Source organism: Phyllostomus hastatus, unplaced genomic scaffold (genome assembly GCF_019186645.2).
Source record: "Phyllostomus hastatus isolate PE091 unplaced genomic scaffold, TTU_PhHast_1.1 phas_scaffold_385, whole genome shotgun sequence".
In the NCBI taxonomy this organism is placed as follows: Eukaryota; Metazoa; Chordata; class Mammalia; order Chiroptera; family Phyllostomidae; genus Phyllostomus; species Phyllostomus hastatus.
In genome coordinates this window covers 4,231,140-4,249,323 of record NW_025334026.1, presented here as the reverse complement: position 1 = coordinate 4,249,323, position 18,184 = coordinate 4,231,140, and the positions used below count along the sequence as shown (strand labels likewise).

Below are 18,184 nucleotides of genomic sequence, written 5' to 3'. Positions count from 1 at the left end.
GCCAGAGGCAGCCTGAGAGGCCAGATGCCCCCCACGCCAGCCTGTCAGCCCCACCTGGACTCAGAGGAACCCAAGGTCTGCAGCCACTTAGGGGGTGTGACTTGTTTGGTGGGATTCCTGGCTCCACAGAACAGCCTGACAATTAATAAATGTTTCCTGATGGGGACACTCCATGGCCACGCGCGCACACACACACACACACTGAGGACCAGCAGACACCACAGCCATAGATATCTGAGCCTCTCTTTTGTGCCGGGCGTGGGCTGGGATGCAATGGGTGCCACAGGCACAGTTGCTGCCTCAGTGAACCTTGTACACATGCAAACACACGTGTATAAGAACACAGTGACACACACAAACACTCCAACACATATCTACATACAAAACATGAACATAAACATACAAATATAAGCACACACATAAACATGCATGTACATGTACCCACATATACAAACATGCACATGTGTACAAACACAGTTGCATGAATACATGATTTGCTACTTTCTCCAACCCAGTTCCTCCTTGAGCAGGGAAATCCAAAATGGGACCTTTCAAGACACACCAGGACACAGGGGGCAACCTCCTCCTCCGCTGCTGCCCCCCAAGTCCCCTGATAACTGAAAAGGCAGCCTCAGCCTTTTCTGAGGCTCAGGCCAGACCCGGCATAACAACAGCAGCTGAAAGCTGCTCCTGCTGCAACTTTACCCATTAACAGCTGACTAACCAGACATGAACAAAGCACCAAATAAATGCTCCAAAGGCTTCCTGCCCCTCTCAGAACAAAACCCACACAGCTCATCTGGCCTACTGTCCCCACCTTGCAGAGGCCACCCCTCAGCTCTCTCCTGCCTTGCTGCTCCAGCCACACTGGCCTCTCCTACTGTTCCCTTGACATGACACAGCAGTTCCTACCCCAGGGCCTTTGCACTTGCCAACACTCTGCCTGGAACTCTCTTTCTCTGGGTATTTGCTCAGTTGGCTCCTTCATTTCTTTAGGTCTCTGCTGCAGTGTGGTTTCCTGCAGGAGGCCTTTCATGATTGCTCATCAAAAATTGCACATGACCTCCAACCACCATCTCCGGTTCCTTTCCCTGCTTTTTTCTTCTTAGCATTTACCCCACCTGACAGATATGTGGGTCCTAGGGTTACTGTTTGTCCCCATGAATGACAATCTAAACTTCAAGTGGGCAAGAACTCTGCTTTAATCACTGCTACAGCCCTATGCCCAGATCAGGGCCTGGCACTCAGCACTGGCTAGAAGGAGGAAGCAGAGAAGGAGGGAGAGAGAAGGGGAAGGAAAGAATGGGAGGAGAAGGGAAGGAAGGGAGGGAGAAAATAGAGACACAAGGGTGACGAGGTCCATGTCCCCTTTTATTCTCCCAGCAGGAAGAGTGGCCATCTCTGCCTGTCCCCTGATTTCTTCCTGCACATACAGGATTTCCCTCAAACTGACAGGACAGACCAAAGGACTCAAACTCGAATCCTTCAGGGGCCAGGCACATACCTAGATGAAAGAAACAAGACTGTACAATGCAATAGGGAGTAGTGGGGACTGTGGTAAACTAGGGCAACACTGCCATGTGCCATGGCTCTGACGCTACCTGAACTTCTATTTTTTTTTAGAATACCTGAACAGTTAGAATTTATGTGAAACTTCCTGATTTTTTAAATGTTTGTTCATATTTTCTAAAATCACTATGCCAACCTAATGAGAAAACCTACAGGCCTGCAAGACACAGAAATTCACAACAATGAATCAGATTCCCTCCCCAGGCTCCCCCACCCCAGCCACGTCTACAGTTCAGTCTTTCCATGTCAAGTGTAGCGGTTGATACCCATCTCCAGGTGTTTGCAGCAGATGGAATGAGATCCCAGATGGACAACACTGGCTCAGAACACATGCCCAATCAACACTAGCCAGCACTGTACAATGCTTCTCTCTTGAACACATTCGTGATCACACTTACGGGGTCATTGATGGTTTCAGAGAACAGGGGCGAGCGGTCTGAGAAACAGGACAGGACGAGCTGAGTCAGCACAAGGCAGAAGTAAATGTAAAAAGTGGTATCCCGAAACAAGTTGACTTCGGCGTCCTAAACATGAGGGCAGAAGGAGGAAGAGAACATCATTTTCTGGAATTAGCTTGCAGAGGCCAGGGAACGGGCCGCAGAAAGTCCACCGACTCAGCACGCAGGCCCGGTGACAAGCTTTCCCGCCCTGTCCCACACCCTGCAAGTCGGCACACGAGAGGCGGTTCCCTCAGAGTGTGGCCCACAGCGCCTGTGGAGGGCGCCCCGGTGGTGGGAGGAGGCCTGGGCGTGGGAGTGAAGCAGACCCCCGACCAGGCCCTGTCTCTGCTCGTACTGGCTGCAGGACTTCGACACCTTACCTAGACCTCTCCATGTCTCAGTTTTCCCACCTATTTACAAGGGTGATTCTACCTCCCGGGGAATACTCAGCAGTGTGTGGAGACACTCCTGTTTGTCCTAACTGGCACCCAGCGAGGGGAGGTCAGGGATGTCCCTAACATGCGACAAAGTACAGGACAGCCCCTGACAACAAAGATATCTCTGTCCTAAACGTCAATTATTGCTGAGGCTGAAAAACGCTGCCAGAGTACTTGTGAGAAGTCAAGATGATTCATGAAAAGAACCCAGCCCTCCACCTGGCACTCTGAAAACACAAACTCAGTAAGTGTCAGCTGCCAACACTGTTAAAGGCAATGTGCTGTGCACTGCAGGTGCTCAGTAAGTGCTCCGTTTCTTTTCCTCCCGTTGCCTGATGCCAGGTCCTGATCAGCTGGGAGATGGGAGGCAACAACAGGATAGTCTGAAAGCACATGCTCCTCAGGATTCCTAGGAGCAGCACATGGCAGCCAGCATGAACCGTTTCTCAGCCCGACTAGCGACTGACAGCACCAAGGTAACTCGGGACAACCTAAGGCCCCCTGGGGGAGCAGCCGCTCTGCAAATACTGCTCCCCATTTGGCTCTGTTCCAGACTGAAGACATCTGGAGCTGACTTTCCTTGCTGTTTACTGCTGACAGAGGCTCACAGGGTGGTGTGCCTCAGCCTGCAGATCCCGCCCCGGGGGGACCCACATGGGCTCCTTGGAGCTACACAGACAAGCAGGGCAGTGAGGAAAGAAGGCTACAAAACAAAGGCTGGTGAGGTAGGGAAATCCCCAGGGAAGAAGCCAGGCCCATGTGGTACCCATCTCCTGGTTCCCCTGGCAGAGTGTGACTTCCCAAAGGAACAGGCATCTCTCCCAAGGGCCCCTGCAGGAAGCTGCAAAGTGAGGCCGCCACTTACCTCTTTTAAGGCAGTCATGATTTTGGATCTCAAGATGGCAAGGGCACATATTAGGGCTACAAGCCAGAATGTGAGCATGATCCCTGAGGACTGGACTCCCTTCCTTCTCTCGAGCTGAATTAAAAAGGTAGCAAGCAGCTAGAAGAGAGAAGCACACAATAGGAGTCGTCAGGAAAAGGCTAGAGCCCCAAAGCCCCCTGGTCCCCAAGGACCCCACAGTCCAGAGGCCTGGAAGACACTGGGCCTGGAGTAGGGCTGCCCTTCACCCAGTGCTACAAGAACAGCCCCGGGGGAGGACTTGGCTCCAGTCCTAGCTCTGCTCTTGTCCTGCTGGGTGACCATGAGCAAGTCACCAAACCCCTCTGAGCCTCCAGTGCCTTGCCTGCAAAACAGTTGATAACAGCACCTAGCGGGATAGCTGTGAGAATTTAATAAGATCATGTATAGGTTGGGGGTAGGAGGCGGCAGCTCAGTGTAGAATAGAATGGGCACACTTTTTTTTAAAAGACCAGACAGCAAATATTTTAGGCTTTATGGGCCATAGAGTTTCTGTCACAACTACTCAATATTGCTACTATAGTGTAAAAGCAGCCCTAGATGATCCGTGAATGAACAGATACAGCTGTGTGCCAACAAAACTTTACAAAATGAGGCAGTAGGCCACCCTTGATTTAGAACTGGAAAGACTTGTTCAAATTCCCCTTTGGTCAACAGTGGCAACTGTGCTCTCTGGAGCATCTGCTACCTTCGCCTCACAGGAAGCATCCTAGTGCACTAACTCAGTGCAACCCCTGCAGCCCCGAGAGCGGGAACCACAGTTTGCATTCAAGGAAGCGAGGTTACTTAATCTGCCTTCAGTCACACATCTTGTCTTCAGGGACTTTCATTACAATAATGGCAGGGTGGGTGAATTGGGGTTTTTATTTCATTCCTGATACCTGGGGCTACTATTTCCATTTCACATGTGACTTCACGATCAGAAAGAAAATAAACAACAAAATTACTTTTCCTTGAAAAAAGGAAACTTCACTGCCCTCCTCCAGAATGATAGAGTCACCCTCTTGAGGCAGACCCCAAGGCCAGTCATGGTCATAAGCCAACTCCTGAGGGGCTATAGGTCACCCACGCCACCACCCCTCATAACCCAGGTGCTGGAACCAAAAACCCATCTGCCTACCTGTCCTCCTCAGCTCCCCCATCTCCTTCACTCCCCACACCTAATCCATCAAAAACACACATTGGCTGTGCCACCAAGGCCAGTCCTCAGTGCACCATCACCCCAGCCTCCATCCCCTCTTGCCATAAGACCCTCCACCCACCCCACCCTCCTCTGACCTCCCAGCTGCCACTGCTGCCCAACTATCTGTTCTCCACTCAGAGGCCACAGTTAGCTTTTAAATATGCAAAGCCAGGAATATCACATCCTTCCTGAAAACCTTTGTCTTTAGGACCGAGGGTTTAACATGGATTCCGAGGACAGGTTGTGGAAAGAACCTGGGAGTCCATGAACTTGGATAGGAAACAATTACAGCTTCAGTTTCCCACATCAGCATCACCAGGTACAAATGCAGGCAATCAACCACAATGGCATTAGCCATACCCAGGACTCTGTCGCCATAGAAACTGTATCTGAAAATACAAAGCTGAAGATGTCCCAACTATCTCAGATGGTCATTGCTATTTGGAAGTTAAGGAGGCATCGCACCTGTTGCTAGATCTTGATTTGAAATACATTAACAGAGAAGCACACGTATTTTTTGGTTTTTATCTTTTGATAACTACATTTAAATACAATTGGTGTCCCAGTCCAAATGTCCAGCAATGAAAGAACAGAAAAAAATGGGTGGTGAAACCATACAATCTAAAATACTCAGCAATTTAAAAAAAAAATGTTCGGACACACTCAACATGGCTGAGCCGCAGGTGCTCTGAAGTCAGACTCAAACTGGCCCAGCTTGCGTGGTTCCATCCACGTGACATTCTGGAAGAGGCAAAGTGACGGGGTCAGGTGGCACGTCAGTCCCAGGGAAGGGGCGGAGGTGGGGCCCGACAACAGAGGAGCAGCGCGAGGGGGCTGCGGGGGTGACAGGGCTGCTCTGTGCGGTGGAAATGGTAGTTACAAGACAAGATGTGTTTACTGATTAAACCTCAAATATAAATGCACGGCACAAAACCTTCCTATACTTACTCGAATGTGATTGGTTTCCTTTGTAATCCTGTATATGTTAAGAACACCATTCTGAGAAGGTGATCAGGCTAGCAAAGGAGAAAGGGGTCCATGGTACAAAAAGGTTTAGAATCCAGCGTTGGGAGTGAAAAACAACACTTTTATTCTGAAGCTCAAGGTCCCTCAGAGCCAGGCCTCTGCCATCGCAGCTCCCCTCCCTCTTCCTCAACCGCTCACCCCAGCCACAGGGGCCAGCTCTCAGTGTCTCCCTCCGACCCCAGCACTTTGCTGTTCTCACCAACGGTTGGCCCTCTACTCATGGTCCCGTCAACTCTTTAACACCTGCTCATCCTTCAGGCCTCAGCTCCATCACCCCTTCCTCCCTCCCTCCAGGGGTGTCCTACCTTTTGGCATCTCTGGGCCACACATTAAATATATTGTGGCACGTAATCACAAAAACACCTCATAATGTCTTCAGTAAATTTACGACTTTGTGTTGGGCCACATTCACAGCCATCCTGGGCTGCACGGGGCCCGCAGGCCACAGGTTGGACACCCCTGCATCTAAACCAAACCAAGCTCACCTAAATTCACTCTCACAGCAATTTACACACAAGAGTTTGTGATATTCCTTGAATGTCTGTTTGCTCAGCTGGACTGCACACTTCCTAAGGATAGGCACTGGGGCAGTTTGATCTTCAACTTCTGGCATGCATTAGGAATAATAAATATTTGCTGACTGCCTCACATCTCATATGCCTAGTGCCTGCATATTCCAGTCCCCGAGGGGTCGGAAGAAGGTTCCTGCCACAGCGATAGCAGGGCTGGTCCTTCATCCTGTCACGGAGCCCTGAGGAGAGACTGAGGACCTCACGGGCCCCTTCACCTCTTGGCCAGCTCAGCTCAGAGCCCTGGGGGATATAAGGCCCAGTGACCCTCAGCCCAGCACACCTGTGTCTCCAGCAACACAGACAAAGACATGAATGAAGAATCAAAAAACAAGGCACGGGAAAAGTTAAGGGAATGCACTATTCCAGCCCAAAGCAGTCCATACTGATACCCCCTCACCAAAATGTAGAGCCCAAGACCCCCAGGCCAGCAAAACCAAGCCCTTTATTTCCCCATTCCCTCAACACAGTGATGGAGTGCTTACTGCATGTCAGGCTCTGGGGACACAAAGAACAATTCACAGAGAACACTAGGTTTGGGTGGCTCTTTGCAAAGACAGATGATGAAGCCAGGTAGCCTGCACGTGAAGCTGACTCTGAGGCTCACTGGCTATGTGACCTTGGGCCAGTTCCATCACTTCTCTGTGCCTCAACCTGCTTATCTACAAAATGGGGGTAATAAGCAGACATACTTAAATGGATTAACATACAGAGGGATTAGGACAGTGCCTGGCACAGATCACACACTCCTAACGGGAGCTGTGAAGAGTCATGGTCCTTCACAAACTGGTTCCAACTTGCCCTTCTTGAACCACCTTGTCGCTTCCACTGTCTACCCTCTAACCCCCACACCTTCTTGCTTCAAGTGAGGCTCACCATCCTCCCCCAGATACTCCCTTTTGGCCTCCAACCTTCCCTTGGACATACTGGTTTCCCTGCTCCAAACATCCTGCCCCAAATGTGCTCCCTCTTCATTCTTCAACACTCAAGGGCTACGCTCACCGAGGACCTTCCAGGTTGCTCAGAGGACAGAAGTAAAGTACACAGTACTTCACAGGACTGGCTCTTTTTTTTTTAAGATTTTATTTATTTATTTTTAGAGAGGGAAGGGAGAGAGAGAGAGAGAGAGAGAGAGAAACATCAATGTGCTGTTGCTGGGGGTCATGACCTGCAACCCAGGTATGTGGCCTGACTGGGAATCAAACCTGTGACACTTTGGTTCACAGCCCGCACTCAATCCACTGAGCTATGCCAGCCAGAGCTAGGACTGGCTTTTAATTCAGAGCATGTCATTGTGGAGAGCAAGGGCTAAAAGCATGGCCTCTGAGTGACCACCCCTCACTTGACCATGTATCAGCTGTGTGACCTTCAGCAGGGAGAATAACCTCTCTGTGCCTTAATCTCCTCACCTTAAAATGGAAACAAAGCAGTACCTATCTCACCAGTTGTTCTGAAAATCAGACATAATAAGTACCTAAGACACACCAGCTATAATAAAGCAGTCCCCCATTTATATCTCCCACTAAATAAGGGACCCCCATGGTGCAGGGCAGTTTCTCATTTAGTTTTTTTATCCCACTCCTTATGCCAGGGCCTAAAAACTCAACAGGCCATTGAGTTCCAGGAAATTACTATAAATTACAGAGCTACCCAGTGCAAGAACAGAATAGACGGCAAGTACAACACAGGCTGGCACCTTCGCTCAGCCTCAGTGGCAGGGAGGGCAATAGGGCACAGTGGGGACGGTGACACACTCACTGTGCAGGCCCCATTCAAAGGCTGCAGTCACCTCTCAGCCCCAGCTGATTACTGCCCTGGAAGACTACAAGTCTAGTTGTTACCAGACCTTTGGGCTTTTCAAAATAAGCCAGATGTCTGGATTTTCACTGTGAGATCGGCCCATTTCTAAATACCGACCACTGTTTTTGGTCCCCACAAGTGCCTGACAGCCAGCCAGCTCCTACTTACCATGGTGATGCCCAACAGGGTTGGGCTGACCAGGAACACCGGGGCCAGGAACTTGACCCGACTTCTTTCCCAGAAAGAGTAGAAGAGGTCTGCCCAGCAGACAATCCACAGCAAAAACCCCAAGGCCTGGAAGAGAAGTACATACATGTCTTAAAACAGACAGCACTGGAACTTCGCCCAGCTCAGAGCTCAGCCTCAGGGGGCCAGCCAACCCCTATACTGTCAGCAGCGGCCCCTGAACACAGCACACACCCTCTGGGACACAGAAGTGCTGACTAGGGTGAGCCACCACCTAAACCATCTCGTGCTGGTCTGTAACCAGTAGACCACCCCCTCCCACCCGCCAGGCATGACAATTTGTCTGGTCACTGTTCACCCCAGCACCTGAAAACGCAAGAGCTCAGGCTAGAACTTATCTATCAGCAACCCCAGCAGAATAACCATTCATTCAACAATAGTCATCCAGCCACAACTAACTTGGGGCCTGCTATGGCCTGCATCCTTCTCAAGGTGCCAAGGATCCAACAGTGGTAAACACAGACAAACATGCCTGCTTTTGTGGAGCTGAAATTCTAGTGGAATGGACATAAACAAGAGAGTGAGGGATATGAGGAAAAATAAAAGAGGTCAGATAGGGCAGTCAGGGAAGGCCTGACTGACCATCTGAGTACAGAGCCAAAAGTGAACACTGGAGGGAAAGAACGAGTCAGGCAGAGAGAACAGCAAGCGCAAAGGCACGAGGGTGGAAATACGCGTAGGGCGAGTCTGTGGCTGCTGTGGGAAGAGCAGTGGGTGCGGTAGGAGATGGTGGAGGAGGAGCCTGAAGCCAGATCGAGCTGGGCCACTGTAAGGACTTCTGGGTTTTCCCTGTGGCGAGAAGTTAACCGAAGGTTTCTGAACAAGGCAAGGGCAAGATCCAATTTACATTTTAAAGGCAAATATTTTTCCCCAGGAAAAGTACCAAGTGCTCCCAGAGGTCTAAGAGAAAGACATCAGATGTAGCTTAGCTCAAAAAAACAGACAGCATTTTGAGATAGACTTGAACTACTTAGTACAAGCAAGACAGGTTTGAATGGCAATGTTAGCAAAGGGACAGCATCGGTACAATCATTCAAGTTTTCCTGTTTGCTGATGGCTTATGGAAATAAGTCTTGGGAAATGTACCTTTAGAACATTGCTGAGAGCTATAGTTATAAAGTTGAGATGATCCCTAGAGAGTTCTACCGCATACCTGGCGACACTCAGGCAATGGCAAAGCCGCGCCAGGTTACAGGCACCAGCCCTTATGGCTCCTGGGCAGTTTACCCTTCATACTAGCCCTTCCACTTATGAGGTTCAAATTAGTGCCTCGAAAATTATTTGTCGCGTTTCATTTTTCAGCATACGCTGGGACACTTGGAATCTCTTCCATCCTCAGAGGCCAGGGGTCTTCTCCAGTGTCAGTGTGTAGCAGAGACTAACTCCACAATAAATGGAATTCATTCCACACATACTTTGTTCAAGCACAATTAATAAATAGCCTATTTTACAAAGGTCTTTTTAAATGTCAATATTACGATGAAGTTTTCATTTGCTACATAAACCATGGTTTCAGAACTTACCTTTTGAACAAGCTGATGTCAGAATCTGAAAAATGAACTAAGAACCTTGTGTAACAAATTAAGACGTGTGAAAATAACGTGTTCATAAAGCATGGGTTGTGCAAAAAACACACGCACAGAAAAAAAAAACAGAACAATTACTGAGACACCTGCCAAGTCGACAGGAAAATGCAGAGTGTGAAATACACAGGCTCTTTACACGTCTTCCCCTCAGCTTATACTTGTCAGGGCAAAGCCAGCAACTGTATCTGCAGACACCAAATGCCACTTTGACCAAATGATCAAAATTCACCCCATCGATGAGTTGGCTACCCTGCAACCCTAGATGTAACAGTCTGAGGACACAACGTCCCACTGGTGGTTTTCCAGTCAGACAGGAGTCACCGGAATCCAATCATGAGGAAACACTATACAAGCCTGAGCTGAGAACTCACTCTAAAACAACTGGCCCACAGTAGCTATGTCAATGTCATAAAATGCAGAGAAAGGACATCTTCCAGATTCAAGAAAACTCAACAGGCTACGTGATTCACTGCAATACATGACTTTGGACTGGATTCTGAACTGCGGAGAAAAATGCTCCCAAGGAAGTATTGGCACAATTGGAATATGGACGGTTTTTTTTTCTTAAGTGCCCATGTTAAACTTCCTGAATTTAGTAACTGTACTATGGTTACATTAGGAGAATACATGTGCTTTGAGAAAAGATGCACTGAAGACTTAAGGGGTAAAGGGGCATGGTGGCTGTGACCTATTCTCAAATGACTCAGTAAAAATAAATAATGTGTATGGAGAGAGCAAAAATGAATGATAAAACAAATATAAACAAAATGTTAAAAACCAATGACTATGAGTGATGGGTGTACAGGGCTGGAGGAAGTTCTTGGCATCATTCTTGCAACTGCTCTGTAGTTTCAAATTATTTCAAGATAAAAACTTCTTTTGCCATCTTATTTTTTATATTATAGTTGACATACAATATTACATTAGTATCGGGTACACAACATTGTGATTCCACATTTGTATACCTTCTTACAGTGTGATCACCATGATGTGTCTAGCGATGATCTGTCACCGCACAAAGTTATTACAATATTATTGACTAGTCCCTTGTGCTCTACATTATATTCCATGACTTACATATTTTGTAACTAGAAGTTTGTACTTCTTACTCCCCTTCACCTTTTTTGAAATTATTTTTTATTTTTCAATTACAGTTGATGTATAATAGTATATTAGTTTCAGGTGTACACCCCAGTGATTAGACATTTATATCACTTAATGAAGTGATCACCTTGCTAAATCTGGTAACCGTCTGACAACACACATATGCACAGTTCTTACAATATTATTGACTGTATTCTCTGTGCTGTACTTTACACCCCCATGACTATTCTGTAACCACCAATTTGTACTTCTAGATCCCTTCACCTTTTTTACCCAGTCCCTCAACACCCTTCCTACCTGGCAAAGGCCCAAGGGTTCTCTGTATCTATGAGTCTGTTTCTATTCTGCTTTATTTTTTAGATTCTATATATAAGTGAAATCATATGGCATATGTCTTTCTCTGTCTGATTACTTCACTCAGCATAATATCCTCTAGGTCCATCATGTTGTTGCAGGTGGCAAGATTTCATTCTTTTTTATGACTGAGCCATATTCCAGTGTACACAGGCACCACTTCTTTACCTATTTACCTACTGAAGGGCACTTAGGCTGCTTCCATATCTTGGCTAGTGTAAATGATACTGCAATGAACATATGGATGTATATGTTTTTTTGCCTTAGTGTTTTGGGTTTCTTGGATAAACACCCAGAAGTGGAATTGCTGGGTCCTTCTTTGTCTCTTGTTATAGCCTTTGTTTTAATGTCTCTTTTGTATGGCACAAGTATCACTACCCTAGTTTTTTTTCCCCATTTCCATTTTCATAAAATATCTTTTTCCATCCCTTTACTTTCAATCTGTGGGTGTCTTTAGATCTGAAGTGAGTCTCTTGCAGACAGCATATGTAAGGGTCTTGTTCTATTATCCACTCAGCTACCATATGTCTTTTGATTGAAGAATTTAATTCATTTGCATTTAAAGTAATTATTGAAAGATATGTATTTAATGCCATTTTATTATTCATATTTCTCTTCCTCCTCCTCCTCCTTCTTCCTCAAGAGGACCCTTTAACACTTCTTGTAATACTGCATTAATGGTGATGAACTCCTTTAGCTTTTTCTTCTCTGGGAAATTCTTTATTTCTCCTTCAATTCTAAATTATAGATTCGCTGAGTAGAGTAATCTTGGTTGCAGGTCCTTGCTTTTCATCACTTTGAATATTTGCCAGTCCCTTCTGGCCTAAAATGTTTCTGTTGAGAAATCAGCTGTTGGTCTGATGGGAGCTCCCTTGTAGGTAGCTAACTGCTTTTCTCTTTTTTTAAACTGCTTTTCTCTTGTTGCTTTTGAGATTCTCTGTCTTTAAACTTTGACATTTTAATTGTGATGTGTCTTGGTGTGGGCCTCTTTGGGTTCATCTTGTTTGGGACTCTCTGTGCTTCCTGGAGTTGTCTTTTCTTTCACCAGGTAAGGGAAGAGTTTTCAGTCATTATTTCTTCAAACCCATTGCTCTCTATCTTCAACACTTGATGTTGTCCTAGAGGTCCCTTAAACTACATTTATTTTGTAAAATTCTTTTTCCTTTTTACTGTTATGATTGGGTGTTTTCTAATACCTTGTATTCTAAATGACTGACCTGATCCTTTGCTTTATCTAATGTGCTGTTGATTCCTTCTAGTGTATTCTTCATTTCTGACTGGTTGTTTTGTATGGTTTCTATGTCCTTTTTAACGCTACTGAGATCCTCACTAAGTTCCTTCAGCATCCTTATAACCACTGTTTTGAACTCTGCATCTGGTAGATTGCTTGTCTCCACTTTGTTCAGTTCTTCTTCTGAAGATTTCTCCTGTCCCTTCAGTTGGAACATGTTTCTTTGTCTCCCCATTTTGGCTGCCTCCCTGTGTTTGTTCTGTGTATTAGATAGAGCTGCTATTTCTCCTGGGTTTGGTAGAGTAGACTCATGTAGTAGGGGCCCTGTAGGGCCCAGTGGCATCACCTCCCTGGTCACCCAAGCCAGGCACTCCAGGTGCACCCCTCTGTGAGCTGTGTGCACCTTCCTGTTGTATTTAGGTCTTGGTTGCTGTGGCACATCAATGGGAGGGATTGACCCCCCGGGGCCAATCAGCTACAGGGAGCAGACAGAACCACAGCAGAGGAGCTGCTGTGCAGGGGCTGGCCCCATGGAGCAGACCTTGCTTCAGCAGGGCTCTGGTGCCTGCTGAGTCTGCCCCTTGAGTGTGGCGCTCGTGGAGGTGGTTGGGTAGGAATCTGGCATGGTCTGAAGTTGGGCCTCCCAAGGGGGCCTCACAGGTCAGTCACCACCTGTGCCCTGTCTATAGCTACCAGCATGAGCTACAAAGCAATCTGTGGATGGCTGCTAGTTGTGCTGGACTTGGAGGTGCCAGGGAAAGCTCAAGCTGCAAACTGAATCCAGCTACCATTAATACCAGGCCTGGGGCCACTTAGCAAGAGGTATGGGGCACATGGAGGCCAGATGCTGCTCGTTTGGGGTTTGTGAACCTTTGGGAGGACTTAGGAAAGTTGCACCATGAGCCAAGAGGAGGCTATTTGTCTTGAAAAAGGTACTGGAAACACCTTGGGTGGGCCTGCATGCTGAGTAGGGCAGGGTACCAGGGAACCACCAGGGTGGGGCAAACAGTGTGAGCCAGGTGGAAGGAGTCTCATATATGGTGCCCATCTGTTGGCTCTGTGCGGGGAGGGCTCATCAAAGAAACAACAGCCTCTACCAGTACTTCTGTCTAGGAGAAAGCCCCTCCAGCTCTTGCCCTGATGACGGACACTTCAGTTTCTCCCTGCATGTCCCTAGTGTCTCTTCAGCAGCTACCCTAGTGCTGAGCTCAAATGAGTAAATCCAAGTAAGTTCGTGCATGGGCCCTTTAAGGGGAATACCTAGGACTCCAGGAGTCTCACCAGCCACAACGCCCACTGGTTTTCACAGCCAGAAGTTATAGGGAATCTCTCTTCCCAGCACCAGAGCCCTGGGCTGGGGGACCTGGAATGGGGCTGGGCCCCTCACTGCTCAGGGAGGACCTCTGTTGCCAAGATATTTCTCTTGACTTTTAGCTGCCACACAGGGTGTGAGGCCAGACTGTTCTGTGTTTCTGCCTCTCCCACCAGTCTCAACGTGGCTTCTTCTGTATATTCTTAGTTATAGGACTTCTGTTCAGCAAGACTTCAGGCAGTTCTGAGTAATGGTTGTTCTGTAGTTTAACTATAATTTTTATGTGGTTGTGGGAGGTTACCAGCACCACATTTACATACTCTGCTATCTTGACCAGAAGCCAAAAACTTTTCTTAAATATAAAAAGATATCCCTGGTCCAATAGGAAGACTTTCTGATTATCTGCTGACAACCTGTTGAGACAGATCCTATCATCCCCATTGTAATGACAGGAAACTATGCTCAAGGTCCCGTAGCTCGTAAGGGACAGAGACAGTGAGTGAACCCACGTCTGAACCCAAGGCCTCTAGCCTTGTCCACCACATCATTGTTCTGTCTTCTAGCAAAAGGAAGCTGGGGACAATGAAGTAGAAGAAACACATTAGTTTTCACCAACCATCACTCCCCACCCAGGAACAGCCCCCCTCCCTGCGATGACTTACAGTTTTGGCTTTGTTGAGATGTGTCATCTGAATGTAGCCCCGGTCATGGTGGGAGAGGTAAAGGAAGTAGAAGGGGAAGCAGACCCAGAGGTAAAAACAAGGCACCCACACGAGGACAGTGTTCTGAAAGCACTTGGTGAAGTCAGGATTGCTGGTGTACCACGTGACGTTCCACTCCTGCAGACACAAACACAGGCATGGCGTTGGTGGGACGTGCCAGAGGGGTGGGGCCCATGTGGGGTTCAAAACTAGCTGTTCTGGGGTTCAACGAAACAGGCAAGACCCCCGCACCTGAGGCCCTCTCAGGCAGCATGTGCAGGCTGGGGAGTTCGGTACCAGAAAGACCATGAAACAAGGAATCAGGAATAAAAGATACACCTCCACGTATGTGACAGGCTCCTGGGAACTGTGGAAAATTCCACTATTGTATGAAAGATGGAGGTGGCCATTTAAAGGAATCTCAAGGGGTATTTTCCTATAAATTGAAGAGTCGGTTAGTCATACGAATCATTCCTACTTTACTATCTTGTGAACTGAGGACTTTCAAATCTTCTTCATCACCACTGTCATCTTCATCACCACCATCATTAGAGAGTAGTGAGAGCACTACTCTCACACTCTCATCAGCACCATTACCACCCTTAGCACCGTCTTCATCACCATTAGCAGCAGCTGCAGCAGTAGCAACATGGATAACAGCCAAATTGTAGTTCTATAATTGTAGTTCTATGTGCTAGACCCTATTCTAAGACTTTACATGTATTATTTCCTTCAGATCTATAAGTACTTTATCCCTCCTTTTTCAGATAGGAAAACTGAAGCACAGAGATGTTCAATGATTTGTCCAAAATCACACAGCTGGTAAGATCTGAAGCAGAATTCAAACTCAGACAATTCGGTTCTGGAGTGAGTCCCTGCATTTAATGACTAAGCTATCCATCCTCGGCAACAAATTTGTTTTAATTAGTTTTATTTTTTAAGAAACTACCTGCACTTCATTAAAGAGACAAGCCAGATAGATAGATAGAAAGATAGATCAATCAATCAAGTATATCTGCCCAAGAATAAACTTCAACCCACTGTTAGATTTCAGTAACAGAGAGTTTAATTCAAGCCCTGATCTGACCACAGGCCAGTTACACAACTTTGGGAAACGTTATTACCCTGTCTTGAAGTCTCAATTTCCCATCTCTACTTTAATTACATCAGATGAATTTAAAGGTCTGGCCCTGGCTGGTGTGGCTCAGTGGATTGAGCACCAGCCTGCGAACCAGATGGTTGCAGGTTTGATTCCCGGTCAGGGCACATGCCTGGGTTGCAGGCCAGGTCCCAAGTATGGGGCACGTGAGAGGCAACCACACATTGATGTTTCTCTCCCTGTCTTTCTCCCTCCTTCCCCCCTCTCTAAAAATAAACAATCTTCAAAATAATTTTTTAAATAAAAAAAATAATAAAGCTCTGAATCTGGTGGCCCTCAGGCAAGTTTGACCCACAGATGGTTTATTGTTTTTGTTGGATGCATGCTTTTAAAAAAATTTTAGATAGCTGCCAACATTTAAAATCCAGAAATTTCATATAAAATTTTGGATTTCTGGCTTCTCTTAAAAAAAAATCAGAAAATCTGGCTGCCCTGGTCCCATATTCCCGCTTCACAACCACCAGCAAGAGCTGGGAAGTAGGCAGTGTCTGGGTAAGGCCCACACAGGTGTACGGTGGGCCAGTCTCCATGCAGCCCGCCTCTCTCCTAGCCTTCTCTGCCTGCCACTGGGCAATGTAGCCTTCTGAGCCTTCCCACAGCCAGGGAAGTGAGACCACCAAGGAACTCCAAGGAATCAGGAATCTCATAGCTCCACACAAGTGTTAAAGCCACATCAATAAATGTAAAAGAAGAGAAAGTGATGGGAACAAGCAAATCATTTCACTTAAAGAAAACATTTGACAATATCATCAAAACATTATGTTCCAGGCATTTCAAAAGAGAGACCCCTAGTCACACATGGCAATGGTAAGGATGCTTAACACAACTGAGTGTTGACTTAAAAATGGTAAAGATGATTAAAAAATAAAGAATTTGACTTTATAAAAAGAAAGAACTAGTATTAAACAAGTACCTAAACTGGTCCTTTAGAGGTATAGTTGAAAAACGATTCTATGATATAAATGTTTATTTTCCCAGATCCAAGAACAAGTAATTGATGAAATGTAAACTTTGAATGCTTAACACACACAAAGGTATTTCGGAAGGAAACTTTTAAACACAAAGAAACTCTTAGGACCAAGGTCATGCTTCTATGAACTTGGGCATTTGAATTTTGATCATAGGAGTGATTTATATCAGAGACTGATTATTTTTAACTGGTTTCCCTCCACTTGTAATTATTAGGGTGATGGTGAAAAAGGGATCCAACTGTGGGTGGTTATTACATACAGAATAGTTTCTGAGCAGTTGCCAGAAAAAGCCCAGTGCAAAGGAAATTGCCCTTCTACCAAGAAAACAATGCTGGGGCTTAACCCCTGCACCTATGTGTACAAGGAGCTCAGGTCATGTGTGAGACATTTCAGTAGCCCACTCCTTGCCCCAATCATTCCTTGCCTGAACTATTGCAACTAGCTTCCTAACTATTTCCTGTTTCTGGCCCCTCCTGGCCCTACTAAGTCTTCCCAACTACAACAAAAGTTATTTTACCTACCCATACATCCATACAGGAATTTATAGGTGTATCTACCCACCCATTCATAAACCCACCCACCCGTCCATTCATCCATCCACCCACGCATCCATCCATGTCTATTTATTTTTAATAGGTAATACATTTATGTGCCAAACTTTTAAACTACACAAAAAGTTATTCTGTGAAGAATAAGTTTTCTTCCCTGAACTCGCAGCTCCCCCCATCCCACCCACAGGCAGAACTGCCCCTGCAAACATCTTACGTGTTCTTCTAGACTGTCTTCCAAACACAGTGTATTTATTTTCTTTCCCCAAAGGCACCATAATGCATACCTGTTCTTTACCTTACTGTTTTCACTTAACCAATATTAGAAATTGATCTTTACCAGTATTACAGATCTGCTTTATTCTTGATAGCTTAATTTTATTTCTTTTGAACAAAGGACAGAAGTGACAAGCCATCCTCCCATCCTTGTCCCTAATCCCTCAGTTACTCTCTCTAGAGGCAAATGTTATTGGTTTCTCATGTATCCTTCCAGAAAATACCTTATACATATCACAAAAATAAATACATTTTTCTGTTATGAAGGACGCATACTCCATATACCGTTTTGTACCTTGCTTTTTCCCCCCTCTTATTAATAGGTTTTAAAGAGCACCCCTCACTGCACAAGAACAGTTTCCTCCTTCTCTGTGCTGGTGCTTTATGCTCCATTGCATGATGGCTTGACTTTCCTTAATTAGCCTTCTGCTGACTGGGCTTTAGGTTGCCCTTACAAACAATGCAGCAGTGAATACACACTGGTAAGTGCTCACGTTACACATGAAAGGGCATAGTTGTAAGATCACTTTTTAGAAGTAAACCTGCTGGTCATGGGGCGCACACATTCAAAATGTAGACAGATACTGCCTCCCAAATGGATCATCAATTTATACTCCACCTAATAAAGTACAAAGGCAACTACATCTCTAACCACAGTGTATTAAAAGCTTTTGATCTCTGCCAATCTGATAGCAGAAAATGACTCACGGTAGTTTAACTCCCTTTTCTCTTTATGATGAGTGAAACAGA

The 18,184-nt window shown here is 46.2% G+C and overlaps 1 protein-coding gene across 2 annotated transcripts in view; it reads right to left on the bottom strand.

The window, feature by feature from the left end:
* ABCC1 (ATP binding cassette subfamily C member 1) overlaps positions 1–18,184 on the bottom strand; it is a 136,264-nt gene that overhangs the window by 86,881 nt on the left and 31,199 nt on the right. For both annotated transcript variants that reach the window (XM_045819382.1, XM_045819383.1), the window contains exons 2-5: positions 14,442–14,618; positions 8,115–8,240; positions 3,312–3,449; positions 1,968–2,093 (exon numbers count right to left, since the gene is read on the bottom strand). In XM_045819382.1, the coding sequence (XP_045675338.1) occupies positions 1,968–2,093; positions 3,312–3,449; positions 8,115–8,240; positions 14,442–14,618 (567 nt within the window). The remainder of the gene's footprint in view (positions 1–1,967; positions 2,094–3,311; positions 3,450–8,114; positions 8,241–14,441; positions 14,619–18,184) is intronic.